Below are 23,838 nucleotides of genomic sequence, written 5' to 3' on the forward strand. Positions count from 1 at the left end.
AGGCAGACCATAGAGATGCCATTCTCATCACATCATAACAAGGGTGTATACTATCACCAGAATTTATGACTACAGATGTTTACCACCAGCTGAGGTAGTGTTTGTCAGGTTTCTTCACTATATTCCATACTGTATTCTTTGAAAGGAAGTCACTCTCCACAGCCCACTCTTAGAGAGTGGGAAATTATGCTCCCCTTCTTGAGGATGGACTATGTATATAAATTATTTCGAATTCTTCTGCATAGGAGGGTTACCTATTCTCCCCATATATTTATCTATTCAGTCATTTATTTCTATCACTCAATATAGGCTCAGGGATATTTATTTTTGTACTTTGGGTTATAATATAATACTACTATATTTTGTCATTCAGATTGTTCCAACTTTGGGGGAAGATGTTTATAAAATATAAAAATACTCTGTCAAAAAAAATACTCTGTCAAAGAACTAAATGAACTTCAGTAGCAGGAGCAAATGCTTTTTATTTTCCTTACTGGGTCTTAATTATACTATTCTTCCATCAAATAAAATTCTGATTGCTTGTAATCTAAAAATTAGTGTTTGTTTTCTCATGTGCTAAGTTCAGAGAAAAAGTGACAAGTTTTCAAGGTTGACTTAGGGCAAATGTGTGACTCAGTCTTTCCCATTACTTTCTCTAAATCTGCTGGCAATCTTGCTTCTGGGACAGAGAAACACCTTGACATGGCTATTTTTGGGCTACATGGTGTAATCGCTGTGGCCACTGTTACCTCCTTCACTGGGTTCCAGTTGCTAGAACTTTTTAAAGTTCCCTTAACATACTATCCTTCCCACCACAAAGCTTTTGCACATACTAGTGTCTCTTTCTAGAAAGTTCCTACCTAAGTGCTCCTGACCCCAAGCCCATGCTTTTTGTTATCTTCAGTAATGTTTTTCAATTGGCTCATGAAACTGTAGCAGCTGGCAAACCTGATGTGTAGTTCCAGTTGGCAGGCTGGAAGCTCAGGCAAGAGTATATGATGCAGTCTGGAGGTAGAATTTCTTTTTCTTCAGTTTTTGCTCTGAAAGTCTTCAGCTGATTGGATCAGGCCTACCCCCAATTTATGGAGGACAACCTAAAGTCAGCTGATTGTAGATGTTAACCATATCTACAGAATACCTTCCGAGAAACACCCAGATCAGTGTTTGATTAAATAACTAGGCAGGAGAGCATAGTCAAATTGACGCATCAAACCAACCATTGCAGTGACCAAGATGGAAATGTGCCGTGAGTAGGAAAGCATCCTAACGATAGGCTAGTGAGATTCGAATGAGGAAGGGGAGTGGAGGGTGCACTTCCGTTGGGTGGTCTGGCATTGATGACATTGGATCTGAGATGTGGAAACATAAGAAAGAAGGGAAAGAACTGGGTATGGCAATAGTTTGCATTACTCCAAATTCTCTGATGATATTGATGCAGTTGTCTGTGACTATGAGAACCATAGTGGCGTAACGGTGTACTTCTTGTATTACGCAATTAATCCTGGAAGGGCCCTTTGACATCTCATAGTGATCATTTTCCTCAACATCTCCACCTCACATGCCCTGAGAGGCTGAGGGTTTTGTTGAGAAGGGAAAATATCAAGAGAGAAGCTTTGAAAGATCTTAGTACAAAGTGGTGATGAAGGGCTGATGCAGGTAAGGACCAGGCTTACATGGAGGTGATACTGAACACAAATTCCACTCATTTTTAATGATTCATGAGACCATGGTTCTGGGTTGTCACTCTGGGCAAGCCACTTACCCAGTTAAGGCCTCAGCTCCCAGTCTGTACAAAGAAAGATTAATAGTGGATGAGCAATTCTGAAAGGTGTTGTGGCATACATATATAATGAGATTTATTGGAAGTTATGATTCAGGTTCTTTGTTATCAAATGTTGTATGTGTGCTGGGTCCAAGGAAGGTGTTATTCCTATGTTAATATCCTTTTAACTCTCAAATTCTCTTACATGGAAGGAAAATCTTGATGCAGTGGGGATTGCAGAGAACCTGGGATTGGACAGAGAAATGCTCAAGTTTTTGTGAGTTTCACCCTGCAGGTCAGGGACAGTAGGGAAAAGGTGAGGACTCCAGTCCAGGCATCCTATGGTTACATGGCTCGTCCTTGCAGTGTACTCATGGTTGCTCACAATACTCCTGACTTTGACATAATTTTAACATTGAAGTCACAAGGCTGTGCCAGATGACAGCTGATGGAGAAGTGGCTGGCAGTGGTCTCTTTCCAGAGAGAATTGTCCTGATTCTGGGGGTGGGGGGAGGGGTAGGGCCAACATCCAAAGTCAGATGTTCTTTGCAAACCCTGAGTACCCAACACTCCTGCCCTCCCTGCAGCAAAAGGCTGTCTCTCTCCTGCCTTTGATCCAGTTCCAGGGGAGCTGCAGGGCAAAGAGCTGGGCTGGGGAAGAGCCATCCTAGGAGAAGGAGAACTGGCAGGGCCTGGTGCTCTTAACTGAATATACCCTTTCTCCATTTCTTCCTCGCTGGACTTGACTTAGAGAGTAGCTAATGAACGAACACACCCGTTTTCTCCCAATGTTGTGTTTGTAAACAACACCAATAACAAACAACCATTTATATACACAATGTTGCCAAAGAAGATATTTGACTCTTCTTCAAGGGTATAAACCTCTTTCTACAAGGGTACAAACTGAACCTCTCAGAGTGCCTTTTGTTGACTTATTTTAAAAATCTGTAATGTGACATATGAAGAATTATTGAGGCATTTTACTCTGGTAGGCATGAGTGTATCCTTGAAAAGAAACAGCAGATATGTTGACTTTCTTGGCTCAGCAAGTTTTACTCTAATTAGTCTCAACTATCGGTTAGGAGATCCACTTGTCCTATTTACTGAAGGCGGTAGGGGAAGGGAGCATGAGAGGCTCGAATTCCTTGAAGGAATAAAAATGTGACCACTAGGTTGTAAGCAGGATTCATGGAGTATAAAAAGAGTACTCACTGTGCCTTTAAATTTTTTGTGGGGCCAGTTGTTTCCCTGGATGAAATGCAAAGCAAATCTTAAGACTTTCTGGTCACTTCCAAGTAATAAAGGATGGCTAGTCACTAATTAATATGTGCAATCCAATGTAAATCCCAAACCATGTGCTTCACTTAATGTCACTTCTCCTCCCCTTTTCTAGTTCAGGCCTCAAACTGGCTGCCTGTAGTGGGACAGAGGGAAGATGGTCTCTTTTTTCCTTCCCTCACATTTATTGCTCTTTGTGCATTCTTGCAAGATGAATTTCTGGTCCCTATAGGGTTGAAATGGGTGGGTCAGGAGCAGAGAAAAGGGGTGGGATATGTCACTGTTGAGCTAGTGTCATGCTTTCTAGGTCTGGAAGGTATTAGGAGCTCCTTCACCAGCTCTTTTGATGCACCCTCTGAGCCCTAGCTCTGGGGAAACTCTCCCCTGTGGATCCCTGCACAGGTAAGGTCATATCCTCTTGCTGGTTATGGATGGCCCTTCTCAGCCTTGGGAATCAGCAGTGCCCTTGCTATTGAGGTCACCTGTCTCCTTCAGTCTTCTTGGGCTGGCTCCAAATTGAACCTGCATTGGTTCTCTCTTGTACTGGTCCTATCAGGTCCATCCTTTGCCTCTACAAACTTTGGGAGCACAGCCCAATCCCAACACAGCCGTCTTCTCTTGCCATCAGAGTAGTGGGCCAGGTTCTCTTGTCCTTAAGGTTTCCAGGTGGGTCAGACACATGAGGTCATTCATCAGACACTTACCAAGTCTCCTGGGAGTTGTATTGGGGTCCCTTTTCTGTTTGGGATGAGTATGGAAATGTTTCCTTCTTCTTCCACTGGAAGGGATTGCACAGCAAACAACTGTCCTCAAAAATCCTCTCATTTCCCAACTCCTGATTTTTTTATACCCCTTTTTGTGTGAGAGGGAAAGGGAAGAGTGAAATCTTGCTATTTTTTCCCCCCAAATACTGCACAGTGGCCTTAAACTTCAGTTTGGATGGTGTCATCTAATATTCAGGGTTCTCAGCCAAACACAGGGACTAAATGGCTGCTCCATTTAAACATTCTGTGTGTCTATACATGCACGTTTGGCCAAATAAATATGACATAGCATTTTTAACCTATTGACCATCAAATCACTTAATTCAGTTAATAAAAAGACTGAAATAATGAGGCCAACCTTTCTACCACCTGCACTCTCTATCACGTCATCCTGAATTAATCCCTGAACTCTGTCCCCACCTTCAAGGAGTTCATACTATTATTTTGCAAATTGGCCTTATAATTGAAATTCCTGGACATGAATAAAACTGTAGAAGTTTGGATATCATGAGATTGTCCCAAAGTAGCAATATAGGGAGCTATTAGTGATCATGAGAATTCATGGTGATTGAGTAAGACTGTTGCATCTGGGTCATGAACAGAGACAGCGTCTGCACCAGCCGGCCTCCTGCTCATGCTGAGTATTAGGCTCTGGATCCATTCTGTTCACACCTCTTGACTTTGTCAGTTGTCTGGTGAATCTGTGGTCACTGGGCCACTTTATTCCAGAGTTGCTGGAGGTCATTAAGAGGAGAAGTTCACCCTGTGGACTTAACTGGGACTCCCGAATCTCAGAAGAGACTCAGTATAACTGCCCAAAGAGCCTATCTGGGGCTGTTAGGACAGGGCTGGGACACTTGGAGACATGGATTGCAGGGCATCTGCTAATCAGAGCATGTCTTCTTGCCCTGTTCTTCTTGAGGAATGGATACTGTTCAATATCTCAGATCATAATAAAGACCTTGAAAATGCTATATGATTCAAACAACAAGGCAAACAATGTAAACACCTTTTATCTACATGACGCTAGACAACAAATTCAAGTAATTTTACTCAATCATTCATACTCTTCCAATATGTTTACAACTTTGTTCACAAGTATGTGCCAGGTAGTACACTAGGGGCACACAGGATCTCAGAATCTAGGAAGAAACACAACACTAAAACAGTATGTGTAATTCTAAATGACAAATCCTGTAATAACAGGTTGCCTACCAACTCCCCAGGGAGAATTAAATCTTAGTTAAGTTGTTAATTTTAGATCTGTGTACCTGTAATGTAAAAAACACATTTTAAAAACTAAAAGGGGAATAGGATGTTATCTTTAATGATAGGCTAATTTTCTCTGAATTTATTTCTAAAAATTTGGAATAGAGTACAGTTAACTGTGGAAAAGAGTCTGTGGATAAAACCTCCTTTGGATCAGAAAGCTAATAAATACATAACAATAGTTTTTTCTCATAATATTAAAAACAACTTTGACTTTTTTTGCAAAAATGGAAAATTAATCATAAATATAAAACCTCTTATTTCCATTAAAAGTACATTGAAGATCACAATAACTGTTTTCCTATCTATTATTAGGACCCACAATCTCCAAATCCAGTGGTTATATTTATTGATATGACATAAATGGAAAGATGAAAAGAAATGGTTACAAAAATTTCAACTGTACTGATGATTTTGTACATAAAAGTTTTCTAAATTAGACTGCAGAATTATTTGCCATTTGAGTCGCAAGCATTTTAGCTGTATATCAAAGCATCTTAATACCTAATATTTGACAGTCTGCTTCAAAATGTTTTTTTATTTTTATGAAAACTACAGTCCTTTCTCTGAGATGACAACCTTGATTTGGTCAATAATCTACCACTTATTTTAATCTGATGACAGATATTTACAATGCCTCAGTGGGAACATTAGGAGGCTGTTTGCAATGGGTATGAAAATATTGTAAAATAGTAAAAGTTGGCATTTCAATAATTAATTCCAAAAACGCTTTGGGTTCATAACTGAGTTCTGTTTTTCAAGTTTACATAGCGTGCTTCTGGTGTTAATGTTCTACTCCACACCTAAGGTGCCACTATGCGTGGTTATTTTTTATTCCCAGGGAAATGGTCCTGATTTGTACTGAATTTCAATGATGTTGTGTTAAGCAAGCTGTTATGTTGGAATGGAATAAGCAAGCCTTCAATAACAGCCCTTTATTTCATCTAAAACCTTTGGACTACACAACTCTGGCCTTTTTCACACTTTGTTACTTTTAGTGCATTATCACTTGTGCTTCTGGGGTCCCAGTAATTGTTAACTATTGGAAAAATAATGGTGGAAACTGGCAAGAAGAATGTGCATTTCCTATATCATTGCATTTAATCTTTGCAACAACCCCTTGAGGTTAGTCTTGTCCCAACCTTATAGATCTCAAAAACTATAGTGCAAATTAGAACTTGCATGGAGGTAATATTTTGAGAAACATCAAAAAGTTCAAAGATCCATCATATTTGTGAGGGTGAGAAAATTCAAATTGTACAGCCAGTATGGAGGGCATTTTGGCAACATTTCCTAAAATTAATAGTGCACTTATTTGTTCCTGGGAGAACTATGTATGCAGTTGCTAATTGTAGCATTATGGATAATTGCAAAAGACTGGGGACAAATGTAATTGCCATTAATGGGGAACTGGTTAACTAAATTATGGTTCTTTCACATAGTGGAATACTATGCAGTCATAAAAATGAGAAAGCTACTTACATAGCAAAATAGAAAGATATACAAGATATATTGTTAATGAAAATTTTAAAAATGGCATAAAACAGCATACAGGTTACTATTTTTAAAAAAGGATGTGGAAGAATGTGTGTGTGTGTGTGTGTTCATGCAATATGATGGAAATTCTTTAGAAGGGAGCTTAAAAACCAGTAATATCCATTGCCTCTAGAGATGGGAAATTGGCAGATGGCAGGCAGAGGTCAGGGAGATTCTCTCAATACAGCTTTGGAAATATCTGTGAAGTTTAAAACACAAGCTGCATTATATACTTAAAAATAAATGAAATAATATTTGAAAAGCACATGATAGATGCTCAGTTAACATCCATCAGGGTATACCATAGGCCTATGGTGAGGTAAGATACCAATAAAGAAATCAACTCTAGAGAAAGGATGATTTTGGATGTTTTGGTTGTTGTCAAACCAATCTGAAATAAAAATCTCCAAAACTGATGATTATCCTCATATTGCACTAACTTATTGTGAACAGGAAGAATCCTTCCCAACAACCCAGTTTACAGAGAAGCTGAGGCAATCTGGTTTTCTTTGCCAAACTCTTTCTTCCCCTCATAGAGATTGGGATGATAGGTGATGAAACTCTCAACAGTATACACAATGCTATTACAGCCGCTGTGAGCAAGGCCCAAAGGGCAGGCTCAGAGTCCTGAGGTTCTGGTTCAGAGTTTCTACAGTAACTCCTTTATATACTGCATGTTGCATGAAGAGTATATTACTGGAGTTGGAATCAACCAGTCAGCAAATAAATGTTAGATTTTCCAAAACAGTAAGTAAGTCTGGTGGGCAGAGATGGGAAAGTATGTTACGTACCCAGAGAAGGGCAAATTGAGGCTGACTGGGAGATACTCATTTGAGTGAATGTCGCATTTATTTTTGAGAATAAGCATGTCTAGATTCATGAGCAAGAACCGTATTTAGTTCAGTCATTCTTATGCCCATTCTGAAAAAACTAAATTATCATGTCACAAAGAGTCAAAGATCACATTTTGCATGAAAGAAAAGCCAATGGAAATGCACTGCTAGACTGAAACTTTTTGCTATTTTACACAACCACTTGGAAAATGACTTCAGTGCTTTTTATGTTCTGTATCTAGCATCACAATGTAGCAAAGGAGTAAATTTTAGGTGTTTACTTTTGGAAAAGTCATTATTCCCTCTGATTTGACTGCTATGGAACATGTCCTATGAATGCCATAACTTTGTCCCCAGGCACTCCTTGTGTTTGTTTATTATAGGTTATTAATTGCTTATGCAAGAGCAAAGACTGTTCCTGTGAGAGCAAGGACGTATCTTTACTGAGATGTGAACAGTTTATTTAGGTGCTCTAGGGGTTAACCAAAGGATGGTTTGAAACAACTCACTTCCAACTTGAATTTTTGAACCTCTTGAGAATGAAAAGCACAGGATATGCTTCTATGCCTCCTCCCAGGCTCTGTGTTTTCCTTTTCATACTTTAGCACTTTCACAAGCAGAGATTCCCTTAGTTGAATAAGATTTCCTTTTTAAAAATTCAAATACCTGCATGTAAGGTAAGAATGGAAATCAGTTCATTCAGCTATGTCCCTATGAACTGCGGGCTGACATGAAGACCTTGAGCACACTGGAATTTTGGTGGGTGGGGGGTTGGGAGCATAGGGTGTTGTACAGCTTCAACTCTGAGCACCCCACTGAAATGGAGGCCTGAGGAAGGTGTGTTGAGGAAGGAATGCCTGTGGCTGAGGATGTTGAAGAGTGAGGTGAGGGAGTTGATGACACACACGTAAGAGAACACATTGCTAGGCAGCTCTTTTTTTCTGCTGTGAGTTTTAATTTAAATTCTGGGTCTTCCTGGGGTGACCCATGCTGATTAAGGCTGGCCTGCAAAGACCTCAGAGAAGAGACAGGCTCAACAGCAGATAAGAAAGAGGTAGAGATGTATTAAACACAGAAAATTCAGAAGAAGGGCAAGGTGGAGAAAAGGGGAAAAAGGCCAATTTGTACATTTTAGCAGTTTGTTAGACTTTGGCATACAATTTGTTGAATTATTATTTTTCTTTGTTTTTATGGTATAAAATGTTGCTGGCAAATATCACTAAAAGTAATGTCTTTGTTCAAGAATTGACCAAAAGTTTGCCACTAAATTCTTCTGAATCTGAGTGTTTATAATGTTATTCCCAATAATCTTTCCAATTCTTTTAAGACTATGGTTTTTAGGAAGGCTATCACTTTTTGATCATAAGATGGCTTCCTTGATGAGTGTCATAGCAAAATGGGAAGGAGATTTAATGTCTTTCAAATTAGAGTCTGTTGGAAGTTGAAATGTATCAAAATAAAGCCATTTTTTTTTTGGTTAAAAACAAAAGTATTGTATTTGCAAGTTTGTATGATGTAGTTGATATACAACATTTTGTATTTGGTTAAATACAAAAGTATTGTATTTGCAAGTTTGTATGATGTAGTAGATATAGGGAGCATTTAAAGATTTGTTTAGCTGGGAAGTGTTATTCAAATGCTATGGCTATGAGTCAGACCTAAGTGGACTCTCTTCCCAGGAATAATGAATGGGAGTTGATAACTCATTTCCTCATGTTTTAGGAGGCAAGTTATTTCTCTGAGCACAAGTTGTGTCAATGTTTTTAACTTATTTTCGCAAATCCTTCTCCCCATTTCTTGACCAGTGATTTAAGAATGTGGAAGCAGTTTTTAGGATTCTAAGAATAGCTCACGTGAGTCTCCAAGATTATGTCTTAATTTGATTTATGTAGATCATAGCCCACACTAAGAGAAGAAAGAATGCAGTATCTACAGGGAGAGACTGGAGGTAGGTAGAAAGTGTGATGTACCTTAAATTTGGAGACCCAGATTCCAGTCCACTTCCTCTAGCCACATGATCTTCTGCAAGTCTCCTGTGCCTTTCTGGGTCTCAGTTTCTTTATAAATACAATGAAGAGATGGGACTTGACAACCCATAAAGAGACCATCAGTTCTAATAGCCTATTATGTGATAAGAAATCTGAGTTCTGAAAAATATGAATCTTATTCCAAATTTTTCCCTAGACTCTGGTTCTAAATTTTAGCCATTATATTCTATCCTTTTGAGTTGAGCTATTGAAGGAGTCAATTAATGATGCAAATGTGACATCTGGGAGGGATTTAAGCATTCATTATTCAGAGTATTTATTGAGGGCCAACTACACATTAGGCATTGTACTAGACAATGGACTTGAGATCTGTGAAAAGACAATCCCTGGGTGCCTTTCTTAAATTTATAGGTCAGTCAGTGGGAGGATTCAGAAAAATACAAAGGAAATTCCAATAGTATGATAAAGGCTATAACTGGGGATATTTAGGGAGCTATGGGCCTTCATAGGAGAGGCTCCCAATGGGAAATCAAGGAAGGCTTCCTGGTGGCTGTGATGTCTCAAGGGAGGATAGGGGTAAGTCATATGAAAGGGATAGAAGAAGATTTCAGGTAGAGTGAATCTCATATGTGAATAGTTAAACTCTGACAGAATCCAGAGGATCTGAGGAACTTGAAAATGATTCCATATTCCAATGATATCTCACAATAAATGTGAGAGAGGGGGTAGGAACTCTGGAGAAATAAGAATAATAATTTGAATTCTTTTATTATTGAGAAAGATTACTCTTCCTGCAGTATGAAGAATGGATAGTGAAAGAAAGAGGCTGGAGGCAATGACTTGGGAGAGAAGATATCAGCCTGAAAATAATAATGGCAATGAGAAAAGGGTGTAGACTCAAAAGAAATGAAGGAGACAGAAATTTAAAAAAAAGACTTGTGATTAAATATAGAGGGTGAAAACGAGCGTCAAGGCAGAAGGCTGGATTTTTTTGGCTTGCACAATTACACGAATGGCTATGGCATTTGCTAAAAAGATAGGAAGTGGAGGAGTGGGTCTGGGGAAAAGATAAGTTAATTTGGGATAGGTTGAGCTTCAAATGGCTGGTACATAGTAGGTGTTCAATAAATATTTATTCAATGAGTGAATATGCAAGTAAAAATATCTAATAGGTCTCTGGAAATGTGGATCTCCTCACCAGGTTGGAGATTTCTAGTTTCAAGTCCTCAAGGCACAGATGAAACTTAAAACCTCAGGAGTGATTGAGATCCTCTGGATAGGAGACAAGAGGGCCTAGGAGCTGAACCCAGAGGAATACCAACGCCTGAAGGCAGACGGAGGCAGAGATGCTCCGGAAGAGGCCGAGCCAAGGCCATTAGAATAGGATTAAACTAATAGAATAGGATTAATCCCCTAGAGGTAAGCTTTGTGAGGGCAGAAATACTGTTTTGTCTGTTTCTGGGTGCTTGCTATGGACTGAATTTTGTCTCTCTAATTCCTATGTTGAGGTCTTAACCTCCAGTGCGATTGTACCTGGACAGGGGCTTTTAGGAGGTAATTAAGGTTCAGTGAAGTCATAGGGTCCAGCCCTAATCCAATAAGACTGTGACTTAATGAGAAGACAGCTCTCTGCCCCGTGAGGACACAGGGAGAAGGTGGATTCCAAAAGCCAGGAGGTGAGCTCTCCCTGGTACTTGACCATGCCGGCATCCTGATCTCAGACTTCCAGCTTCCAGAATGGTGAGAAAATACATTTCTGTTTTGAAACCACCTAGTCTATGGTATTTTGTTATAACAGCCTGAGCTGGCTAAGATCGTGCCCAACACTTAGAAATGGTCCTGGCAAATAGTCAACATCAATATTTCTTTATTGAGATGTAATTGACATATAACATGGTGTTACTGGTAATTTTTGAGTCAGTTGAATGAACAAGTTGTTCCTTGGCATGCTCATAAATATCTCTCTTCCTGGAGGCATTACAATTGTAATTGGGGGGTTGGGAGAAGGGAGGAGCACCGGCTAGCATGGGGGTCTGGGAGCTTAGGGACTGTGGGAGGGAGCCAGTTATCCAGGAAGTGTGGAAACAAAATAGGACTGAAGGTCTCAAAATGCACAAATCTCCTATTTTATCATTTGGCTAGGGCTGGGACTGACACTGGGCAGGGTTCTTGGTTGATTAGTAAGTGTGTCTGCATGCATGCATATGTGTGTGTGTGTGTGTGTGCGTGTGCATGTGGGTATACAGGCCCTCCTGAACATTAGATAGGACTATTTGAATCAACATGAGTTTAGGCATAATCTGGATAGCGCTCTCCAGAAATAATATGCTAAGCTGGCAATGCGATTCATTAAGTAAACAGCAGATAGAGGGAGGGAGAGGGACATAGTGTAATAATAATTGGAATAATTGGAATTCTTTTATCACTCAGGGCACTTACAGTGAAAGTACTTCCTCAGTGGTCTCTGCCACATGCAATAGGTAAGTTTTGTAAAAAGATAAAAAAATATTTTTAAAAATAAAATTTTCAAGAAAATATATGATGAAGGTTTCCAGATTCTATTAAGCTGGTGAATTAAATCTCAATTACTCATTGATTCATAATAAAGAGTAGCCATTCTACCTGAAATCCAAAAATTCAAGCAATCTCCATTACATCCTGGGTAGGAAGCCAGGAAATGGCATCTTCGTTCCCAGGGTTTGTGAGAGGAAGGACCTTGGGTTTGATTCTCGGCTTAGAAATCATTTCTTTAAAAATTTTTTTGGAGTGGCAGTGGGAAGAAAAGGCTATTTAAGAACATGGTAAAGAATCCTGATTCCATTTGGTCTCTCATTAATTTGTATCTTTCCAGACTTATGTAACATTTGGTCATGTCAAGCCTGTTATACTTAAAAAGCTCTACGAATAGAGTGTTAGTAAAATTCTGTGGCCTTGAGGGAGTGGATCCCAGGGCAAGGGTTCTGCTGAGAGGTCTGCTCTGTACCTTAACGACCTGGCACAGATGCGGGTCCAGCATCTGACTTGTTGTGATTGGCTGGAAATGGCATCATGGTCCACATTCTGGGCCAGAGGCTAAACAAATCTATGGTGATAGAAATCAGAACAGTGGTTGCCTATAGGGGTTAGGGGTTGACTAGCATGGTGCATAATGGGAACTTTCTTGAGGAACAGAAATACTCCATAATTTCTTTAAGATGGTTATTACATGGGCATACCCACCTAGCCAAACACATCAAACTGTACACATAAGATGTGTGCATTCACTGCATATAAATTTTACTTTAAGGTCAGTTGAAAAAAGTCTAGGAGCTAATCAAAAGCCCTTAAAGCAAATAGACTGAACTTTCTTTTTTTAAATTAAACTGTCATTGGTGTAAACTCTTATGAAGGTTTCACATGAAAAACACTGTGGTTACTACATTCACCCATATTATCAAGTCTCCCTCATACCCCATTGAAGTCATTGTCCATCAGTGTAGTAAGATGCCACAGAGTCACTACTTGTCTTCTCTGTGCTAGTCTTTCTTCCCTGTGATGGCCACATGCACCATGTGTACCAATCATAATGCCCCTCAATCCCTTTCTCCCTCCCTTCCCACCCACCATCCCCCTCCCCTCCTCTTTGGTAACCGTTAGTCCCTTCTTGGAGTCTGTGAGTCTGCTGTTGTTTTGTTCCTACAGTTTTGCTTCATTGTTATACTCTACAAATGAGGGAAATCATTTGGTACTTGTCTTTCTCCACCTGGCTTATTTCACTGAGCATAATACCCTCTTGCTTCATCCATGTTGTTGCAAATGGTAGGATTTGCTTTCTTCTCATGGCTGAATAGTATTCCATTGTGTATATGTACCACATCTTCTTTATCCATTCATCTATTGATGGACACTTAGGTTGCTCCTATTAAATATTACTATTTAATAGTAAATAGTAAATTGTAAATAGTGCTGCAATAAACACAGGGGAGCATGTGTCTTTTTTGAATCTGAGATCTTACTTTCTTTGTGTAAATTCCTAGGAGTGGAATTCCTGGGTCAAATGGTATTTCTATTTTTAGTTTTTTGAGGAACCTCCATACTGCTTTCCACAATGGTTGAACTAATTTACATTCCCACCAGCAGTGTTAGGAGGGTTCCCCTTTCTCCGCATCCTTGCCAGCATTTGTTGTTCCTAGTCTTTTCGATGTTGGCCCTCCTAACTGGTGTGAGGTGATATCCCACTGTAGTTTTAATTTTCATTTCCCTGATAATTAATGATGTGGAGCATCTTTTCATGTGCCTGTTGGCCATCTGAATTTCTTCTTTGGAGAAATGTCTGTTCATATCCTCCACCCAATTTTTAATTGGGTTATTTGCTTTTTGGATGTTGAGGCATGTGTGTTCTTTATATATTTTAGATGTTAAACCCTTGTTGGGTATGTCATTTACAAATATATTCTCCCATACTGTAGTATGTCTTTTTGTTCTACTGGTGGTGTCCTTTGCTGTACAGATGCTTTTTAGCTTGATGTAGCCCTATTTTTTCATTTTTGCTTTTATTTCTCTTGTCCGAGGAGATGTGTTCAGGAAAAAGTTGCTCATGTTTATATTCAAGAGATTTTTGCCTATGTTCTCTTCTAAGAGTTTTATGGTCTCATGACTTAACATTCAGGTCTTTGATCTATTTCGAGTTTACTTTTGTGTATGCAGTTAGACAATAATCCAATTTCATTCTCTTAAATGTAGCTGTCCAGTTTTGCCAACACCAGTTGTTGAAGAGGCTGTTATTTCCCCATTGTATATACATGGCTCCTTCATCGTATATTAATTGACCATATATGCTTGGGTTTATATTTGGACTCTCTATTCTGTTCCATTGATCTATTGGTCTGTTCTTGTGCCAGTACCAAATTGTCTTGATTACTGTAGCTTTGTAGTAGAGCCTGAAGTCAGGGAGCATAATCCCCCCAGCTTTATTTTTCCTTCTCAGGATTGCTTTGGCTATTCGGGGTCTTTTGTGGTTTCATATGAATTTTAGAGCTATTTGCTCTAGTTTGTTGAAGAATGCTGTTCATATTTTGATAGGGATTGCATTGAATCTATAGATTGCTTTAGGCAGGATGGCCATTTTGACAATATTAATTCTTCCTACCATGAGCAGGGGATGTGTTTCCATTTATTGGTATCTTCTTTAATTTCTCTTAGAAGTGTCTTGTAGTTTTAAGGGTATAGGTCTTTCACTTCCTTGGTTAGGTTTATTCCTAGGTATTTTATTCTTTTTGATGCAATTGTGAATGGAATTGTTTTCCTGATTTCTCTTTCTGCTAGTTCATCATTAGTGTATAGGAATGACACAGAAAGTTTCTATGTATTGATTTTGTATCCTTTAACTTTACTGAATTCAGATATTAGTTCTAGTAGTTTTGGGGTGGATTCTTTAGGGTTTTTTATGTGCAATATCATGTCATCTGCAAACAGGGGCAGTTTCACTTCTTCCTTACTAATCTGGATGCCCTTTATTTCTCTGTGTTGTCTGATTGCCATGGCAAGGACCTCCAGAACTATGTTGAATTGAAGTGGGGAAAGTGGGCATCCTTGTCTTGTTCCCAATCTTAACGGAAACGCTTTCAGCTTCTTGCTGTTAAGTGTGATGTTGGCTGTGGGTTTGTCATATATGGCCTTTATTATGTTGAGGTGCTTGCCCTCTATACCCATTTTGTTGAGAGTTTTTATCATGAATGGATGTTGATTTTGTCAAATGCTTTTTCAGAATCTATGGAGATGATCGTCTGGTTTTTGTCCTTTTTGTTGATGTGGTGGATGATGTTGATGGATTTTTGAACATTGTACCATCCTTGCATCTCTGGAATAAATCTTACTCAATCTTGATGGATGATCTTTTTGATGTATTTTTGAATTCCATTTGCTAATATTTTGTTGCTGCGGCAGCCTTTTTTCCTGTTGCTTTTTCAGCATTAAATGTATTTGCTATATTTTCATATTATATATGGCTTTGAGAGGAGGTTTCTGTCTCACCTCTCATGCTGCCATCTTTAATCTTAGTCTGAACTGTCTTTAAATTGAGAAGAAACTTAAAAGAAAATTCTTCAATTTTCCTCTCCTTTAGAGGAATATGGATGGTGTCAAATAAATGTACAAAGACAAGCTCCCAAACAGAGCATTTATAATCAAAATAATGACCAGTTTGGATATAGCTGGACCTCCATGTCTCAAGAATGAAGGAACCATTTCTAATAGTAAAGCTATTCTGTAACTATTTCCACATTTATTTTCATTTGTGTTTCTGTTAGAGGAATCATGTTTTTGTAAATGCAAAAAGCTTTTAAGGGACCCAGAGAAAAAACTAAGTATGGTTGTAATATCATCTGGTACAAACTAAAAATTCAGAGCTTTCTTGTGAATCATGCTGCCCAGAATTTCAGGCTTTTTTCTCATGATTGTACGAACTTGAATTTTGACTCTGTGACTTCAGTCAGTATGGGGATACAAGGATAACCTTTTAGCAAAAACTGTTTTGAAAATTACAGAACATTATATGGAAACTTAGCTTTTAGAGATGGTTATCCAGATAGATGTAATCTTATTTTATCCTTTTAAGTATCTGGTTTAATAAATTAACCAATATTTGGTGATCTAATATGACCAGTAACAGTGCTAGCCAATATTTGTCTTTGCTGCTGATTGTGGAGAGGGCTCTTCTGTGCTCCAATATTTTGGGTTTTTCAAAGCACAGTACATAATAACTCTATGTAGAGCTTGTTCTCAAGGAGCATGAGGGGCATTAATAGTGCATAAATAACTCATTCAAGAAAGGATGTAATAAGTGCATGAGAAATACCTTGCGAGTTCAGAGGGGGGAACATTCCTTTTGAATGAGGAGTAAAGGAAGGCATTATGGATATGGTGGCATTTGGGCTGGACCTTAAATAAAGGGGATGCTTTTCCTTGACAAGCCAGCAAAGCAGTGGTTGTAGGCAGAGAGAATGTCATCAGGAAAGCTTTGAGTGTGTGGAGTGTCAGATTTTTATTTGGCTGAAGGCAGGCAGGCTACCCATCTGAGGGAATATACTCCGCAGGAGACTTATGGGAAGCTAGGATCTGGGGAAGGATGAAGCTGGGTCATAAGAAGATGGACCCTGAAGTAGTCAAAACCAAGTTAATAAAAGGCAGCAGGATCTGGGAGGAAATAGGGGGAGGGAAGAGGCAGACAGGTCCCTAGGGGGGTCTTACAACAGTTAAGGTAGAGAGGATCTGCAGGAAGCTGATGCAAGTGGAGGGAAAGGGAGAGACAGCGAAGCTCAGAGACTCAGGAATAGGGAAGGCCGAGGAAGGAGACTGTGCGCCTTTCCTGCGGGTGGTTGGAGGGGCAGTGGTGCTGGTCACAGACAGAGGAGCTGGGAGGAACACCTTGTGTGTGGGGAGGCAGAGTGAGGACATATTTTGAACAAGCCAGCATTGCCCAGGAGACCCCTGGAAAAGTGGGCTTGGAGATACACTCAGCAGTGGACCTTGAGAAGTAGACTGGACCCTTCTTTCCCTGTGAGTGCCAGTGAGCCCTTGCGGTGGGGGAGCGTGTCCAGCATGGCAGGGCTGAGAGGGAAGGGGGACATTTGGGAGCTGGACTGTGAGGCTGTTCTCCTGCGGCGCCAGGAGAAAACTGGCAAGGTGCAGCATCCTTTCCCACACACCGTCACCAAGCCTGCGGGACGAATCTGACCAGAAGAGGAGAGTGCCGCAGAGAATATGTTCAGGACAAGTGCCGTTACTTTAGTCCCAGAATAACCAGAGCCATTGAAGAGATAGCAAGGCTTCTGATCCTTTCTCTGGGTAAGGAGGACATTTGAAGAGTCTCCTTCTCCCCTTTCTTTCTCTTTCTCTTTTTCTGTCTTTGCTCCCCTCGTTTCTTCCCTTCCCTTCCTAGCGTTCTTGTTTTAGTCTGGACTGGCCTAGGGAAGGGGTGGTCGTTGTTGACCTAAAGGATGAGGTAGGATATTCCCATTGTTGCTTACAAAGCATAACTTTTGTTTTTCAATATTTGTCTTTGTTGCTGATAGTGGAGAGGGCTCTTCTGTGCTCCAATATTTTGGGTTTTTCAAAGCAGAAAATACGTATTTGTAATATAACATCATTAACATTTTAAAACACTTTTTTATATAACTTTTTACTTTTTTCTTTGTATTGGTCTCAAGAGCCACCATGCATAAATCTCTTAGTACCTGCATAGGGTCCCAGGGTCAGAGACTGGCTACTCCTGGCATTGTGATTGGAGTCATTTAATCCCCAAGGCAGTGACAGCTCCCCTAGGCATCACATGCCCTGGGACCTTGGGCCAGGGCATGCTGGGAGCACCTGATTGTGTGCTAGTACCATGGTCAAGAGAAAAGCCGAGGACCAGGTGGATCCATGTGGGCACCATTGGGAATCACAAGATACCTCCTCCCCTTACTCAAAACAAAGGTACTCACCTTGGTCTTATCTTCATATCCCAGGTTTTTAGTAATATACTTTCTCATATGTTTACAAAAGTAGTGAACTGAGCTATTCATGGAAAGGCTTGTGGGTTTGGTTAACGAGGTGGAGGAGTGTTACATTTCAGCTGGAAACACATCCCTAGAATGCCAAAACATTTCTTCCCAAGTCTGGTTTCCTGGTACAACTGAAGGCACAGCAATAGTGTGTCTGTTCAGAGACTGGGGAGACTGGGGCCAGCAAGGCATTTGGTCCAAGTATGTCCCAGAAGGCTTTTACTGTTAAATTATATTCTTTGGGAAAAACCGCCCATGTCACATTTTGTAAACTTGATATTCATACACTTTTGACTGGCATTCTATTTTAGCTATAAGCCTATGATTTATAGTAAGCCTGTTTTCTCTCTCACTTAGGATGGCAGTGCAAAGCATAGGGCACTCACCAGGCTCCCAGGAAAAGGAGCAAATGGGGCTGGAGTTTTGCTCCTCCCCAGTAATGTGGACTGGCTGTGCCACACTGCTCTCCATGAGCAGGCAGCAAGCTTCTCCTCACTCCCCATTGCCATTCATCCAGCTCTGTGCAGCAGCCCAGCTGCTGCGTCTGCCGGGAGGGGCTGCCAAGTGCCCTGCCTACTGGCTGCTTCCCGAATCCCTGCCATTCCACACACAGACACATCCACACATGCTCTGCCTTGCTCACACACTGAGCTGCACGCACATGCGAGTGCATTCCTTCCTTCATCCTCTCTGTCTCAGCCCTTGACTTCTGCAAGCCCATGGACCATTTCTGGAAAGACGCTCTTGATCCAGCAGGGTAGGATTGTTTTGATTTCTCTTTGTAGCTCTAGCATTTTGAGAAAGCAACTTACCTTTCTGTCCAGTGTCTGTATCCTAGCAGGGGGATGAGAATGTGCTGTTTTCAGTGGGTTTGCATGAGCATCGCCTTTTTCCTTCAGGAGTATTGTAGGATTCTTTGTGTAATTTATATATAATTTGGCAGGATCAGATTTTTAAGAGCCCTGTGAAGTGCTTTTGCTTGTGTTTAAAACAGACATTTGGAAATTGAAAGTGTGATTTACGGAAACGAAATCATCTGCAAAAAAATTGCTTTGGAAAGTAATGGTTGCTGGCCATAAAGAGAAATATCTGTGATTCACCTAATGTGTTTTTAACCCTTTCTTTGCTCACAACCTATAGTTATTGATGCTAAACTCAATTTTGGCTTCATATTAAATCAACTAAACCTGCATCTTGTCCCCAGATTGTCTGTCTATTCTTGTAAGAATTAGGCAAAATATGTACTTCTCAGTACAAAATATCCAAAAAATTAGTATTAGAAACAACAACCTTGGCATTTATACATACCACAAACATTTGTCAGGTGCTCTGTTGGTTGTTTGGGACAGCAGTTCAAGCAAAATATGAATGGTTGTATCATATAGTTGTATCAGGGTACATTAGGCTGCATGGGGCAAAGGAAATTGATTAAAAAGTATATAAACTATCCAAGACTGTGAGTGCATAATATATTTACCATATCGTTTGTATGTGTGTGTGTGTGTGTATGCTTAGTTTTTAATTCAATTCAAAACTTTTTTCTATTTCCTTTTCATCTGGATGTTTGATTCTGTATATCCTAGCCCAAGTGAACTGAGAAGGTCCAATTGTAGGATTAAAGAACAGAAATGAGACATTGCATTTTAAAATCTGTTGGTTAGACCAACAGTGAAATGTAGTTGCCAAAGCTTTGGTTAATGACCTGAGGCCACAATTTGTATGAATAGGTCAAGTTTCATATTCAGTTTTTTGAAGTTTTGGTTGCATAACCTGTGGAAGGCATGAATACCCATGTGCGCCTAACCAAAGGTTTTTGTGAATCATCATTCATATGAGAATTCCTAATGGGAGCAAGTACAGTACTATGGTCCAACACAAACATACAAGTTGGGCTGGGAGAATCTCACAAGGTCGTGGCTGCAAGGGACCACTTTGGGAGAATTTTCAAATGAGGAAACTGAGATCCCACAGTATTCTAATTGCAAGATGCAGCTCTTTCTATATGTACACCTTGAGTCCCAGCCCCCCTACCCCCACCCCCTTTGCCCCCAGATGCCTCCTATCAGTCCCTGAAGCTGCTAAATATAGCTGTCTGTGGCTGGCTGCATACGCAACCTCATACCCCATTCTATCTGCCATATATCAGTTACAGAGTGGTCCTCCCCAGGGTCATTTTATGTACACACTACATATTTCCAGCCAACAAGGAGAGTGAATCAAACAGAAAGAGAGACAAACAGAGATAGATCGGAGTCTGGCACGGCTCACATAAGGCAGCACGTTCTAGAAAGCAGCCCCTGGATTAGTCTTCCAAGTTTGTTTTAAACCCCGTCTTCCCTGGGCCACCTTTAGGAGACCGCTCTGCGCCCCCGCCCTCCTGCAGTGAAATTCAGCCTCCGTTCAGCCTCGACAACTAAAGTAAAGTTCAGGGAAGCTGCTCTTTGGGATCGCTCCAAAACGAGTTGCGCCTGGAGCGGTGTTAAAGCCAATGTCAGTGCAAGGCAACAGCCTCTGGCCAGCCTCCAGCACCTTTGTGATGCATATGAGCTCGGGAGACCCGTACTTAAAGTTGGAGACTCCCCGAGCGCGCTCGCGCGGGGCTGCACTTGCTCGCGTCTGGCCGCGGACTCCCCCGGCCGAGCCGGCTCCCGGGACGGGGCCAGAGCTCTCGTCGCGGCGGGACATGCCCTGCGTCGCCTCTAACCGCGGGCTGTGCTCTTCTTCCAGGTGGCGGGTTGGCTGCTGAGCCCTCCGCCGCGCGGGGAGTCGGTCTGCGCCTTACCTGCGGCCCCGGACCATGACCATGACCCTCCACACCAAAGCGTCCGGAATGGCCCTGCTGCACCAGATCCCGGGGAACGAGCTGGAGCCCCTCAACCGCCCGCAGCTCAAGATCCCCCTGGAGCGGCCCCTGGGCGAGGTTTACGTGGACAGCAGCAAGGCCCCCGTGTACAACTACCCCGAGGGCGTCGCCTACGACTTCAACGCTGCGGCCGCTGCCTCCGCGCCCGTCTACGGCCAGGCCGACCTGGCCTACGTCCCCGGGTCCGAGACGGCGGCGTTCGGCGCCAACGGCCTGGGGGCCTTCCCGCAGCTCAACAGCGTGTCTCCCAGCCCGCTGATGCTACTGCACCCGCCGCCGCAGCTCTCGCCCTTCCTGCACCCCCACGGCCAGCAGGTGCCCTACTACCTGGAGAGCGAGCCGAGCGGCTACGCGGTGCGCGAGGCCGGCCCGCCCGCCTTCTACAGGTACCCGCGCCGCCCGCGCCCCGACGGGGAGGCCGCCGCGCCGGCTGCGGGAGGGGCGGGCGCGCTGCGGCCCCGGGTTCTTTTTAGCGGGTCTCGCGTTCGAGAGCCCGGTTCTCTCGCTTCGCGGCTTCAAACTTGTTTTCTGTTCTCCACGCGCCTCCCAACCTGGTGACGGGCGGATCCGAAACCTCGTGCCCTTCCGGGCTAATGCTGGACATGCGTCCAAAGCAGTGGTTCTGTCGGGGGAAACTCCCCAAAGCAAACGCACGCAGCTCGTGGAGCCCCTAGTCGAGGTTCCACTTCGGTGTTTAAGGCCGGAGGTGTTTGGGGTTAGTGCAGCTCAGAGTTTTATTCATTGTTGTTACTATTATTTAAACATTTTGTTCTAACGTGCTCCCAAGTTTTCCCTTCACCTAGAATTTAGGATTAGAAATATACACATGATGCTGCTGCTGCTGGTTATTTTTGGGGAAGCGATTCCTGGTACTTACTTTCCCCACTTCCCCTCCACTGCTCCAGGGTTTAAGGATTGAATTGTGCTTCTCCGCAGAGCAATAGAGGAATTGAATGGGTCTTAACAAGTGTCAGATTTCTGAGTTACCTGTCTGCTGTCATACGACCTCTGACAGGTGGGATTTCTGTGTGTCCTGTGAGTTTAAAACATGCCGTTTTGAAGAACGCGTGTTTTGAAATACGCTCCTGCCAGCTAAGTTACATTTCCGGCCTTCCAGGCATAGAAGGCCCCAGGAGGGGACCAGGTCACCTGGAGTCTGTGCCTTTTAGTGGCCATAGAAGAAGCCTGGGCAGCCCAGGGCTCACAGGAACACTTTTGTGACTTAAGTGGCAAGTGTTTTTTGTCCTTATTAATATTATTGTTTCCCCTAGTAGAGATTATACTTTCCTCCTCTTATCTTCCGCCCATTTCTCTGACAGTTTCTCCCTTCTCTTCTGGTTGGACCTGGGGAGGGCTTAGGTGAGTGTTTCTGGTGAAAAGCTGTGCCCTTTGTGGGCAGGTATGCCCTGGGTTGGGTTTGGAAGGTCTCAGAGCGCCCACGTGGCTGGGTGCTGAGTTAGACATTGCCTGACTGTACGCTGGTGCCTGGATTCGCACCCCCACACGCCCCCTGTCCTTCCGCATGCAAGCTGTGGGCCATGTTCTATTCTGTGTTCCATTTCCAGAGATACTTATAGCAGAAGAAATAGCAGGAAGGTGCAGGTTGGCCCAAAGGATACCAAGGGCAAATCTGTTGGGGCATCTGAACATACCCCATCCCCTCCGGCCTCCTCCAAGGATGTTAGAGCATCCCACGGACAAGCAGGTCTAGCCTGAGTTTCAACTTAAGAGACAAACAATAAACAAAACTTTAAAGAGCTTAAATATATCAATAATTCAGATTGATATTATTTGTTTTAATTCAGGGTAAAAATGGAAGGAGAAAGATAATTTATCCGGCCCACTTAAAAAAAAAGTGTTAGGACAAAGTATAACGATTAAGTCTTATCACACAACATTTTAAACTCCTTGATGTGAAGGAAGGCACTGGTATGATGTGAATTCCATAACCTTATGGTGGACTCCAGAAACGATTTTCTTTTCCATTTAATTTTCAGTTCTTTTATTGCAAATTAATGCGACTGAATTTCAATGGGCACTAATGAGACTGCTCCTTGGTGGATTATTTACTGCCTTCCTGCTAATTACAAAGTGAGCATGGTCAAATAAAGCGGGGATCACATTTTATTCAAGATTGTTCATCATCCCAGTGGCAAATGGTATCACTATAATATGCCACAGCCTAAACTTTTTGCATTAGATGATATTCACATACTTTTAGAATAATGAAAAAAAATGACACAAAAGTTTCAGAAATAAAGTAAATCACACGCATGGGATTCTGAGTAGAAATTTCGGTTTGGAATGATTTTTCTTGTGCATTTGTCTCCCATAACACCCTTCCTTTTTTGTTTGTATTCTGCCTCTTATTACCCAGGCAGCAAGGATAGGGTCTCCGCAAGTGTTGTTTCAAATGGATAGACGTTATTTAGTATTTTCCCCCCTCTCAGTTTTTTTCCTGTTTGAATAACTCTGGGTAAAAAGAAAAGAATTGATTAGACTTTTTTAGGAACAGTTAATTGTCTTCAGTAGTTGTTAAGTTTTGGGAGCGAAAGGCAGCGTTGTCAAACTGCTGTCATGACCCAGGGGATCTTGAAATCTAAACTGTGAGTCTAGGATATTTTTTAAAGGACTAGGATAGAAAAGAATGTGATAGAAAATATCAGAGTGCATAACATTTAGTAAAGGTGGATTTTGTTTCCTGAAAATTTGTGTTAATTATATATGCTTAGGTGTGCTGATGGATGTAAAATGTATTTCTTACTGTGGGTTGAGGTCAAAGAAGTCTGAAAGTTGCTGGCCTAAAATGTTATGTTGGTAGAAAACAAAAAATTCACAGAAGTTGTTTTAGACACACAAACGAAAAGCTATTTTGATTATCTTTATTTTTCCCCTATAAATTAGTTGGTGTCTTTAGTTCAGTTAGATTACGCTTTCCTACTTCTGATTCTTAAGTTTTCCATTTGTAAAATGGTGCTATCGTGTGGATCGTCCACTTGGGTGTCCTACTAGGATGTTAAGAG

At 41.6% G+C, this 23,838-nt stretch overlaps 1 protein-coding gene across 4 annotated transcripts in view; it reads left to right on the forward strand.

Annotated features, from left to right (window-relative positions):
* ESR1 (estrogen receptor 1) overlaps positions 1 to 23,838 on the forward strand; it is a 302,834-nt gene that overhangs the window by 65,129 nt on the left and 213,867 nt on the right. For 2 of the 4 annotated variants that reach the window (XM_073219766.1, XM_073219765.1), the window contains exon 2: positions 20,680 to 21,201. In XM_073219766.1, coding sequence (XP_073075867.1) covers positions 20,750 to 21,201 — 452 coding nt within the window. In that variant the 5' untranslated portion in view covers positions 20,680 to 20,749. Of the gene's footprint in view, positions 1 to 11,735; positions 11,911 to 18,566; positions 18,710 to 20,679; positions 21,202 to 23,838 lie in introns of those variants that run through there. The other 2 variants (XM_073219767.1, XM_017674096.3) reach the window with 2 other exon arrangements.

This window comes from Manis javanica, chromosome 13, assembly GCF_040802235.1.
Source record: "Manis javanica isolate MJ-LG chromosome 13, MJ_LKY, whole genome shotgun sequence".
Lineage (NCBI taxonomy): Eukaryota > Metazoa > Chordata > Mammalia > Pholidota > Manidae > Manis > Manis javanica.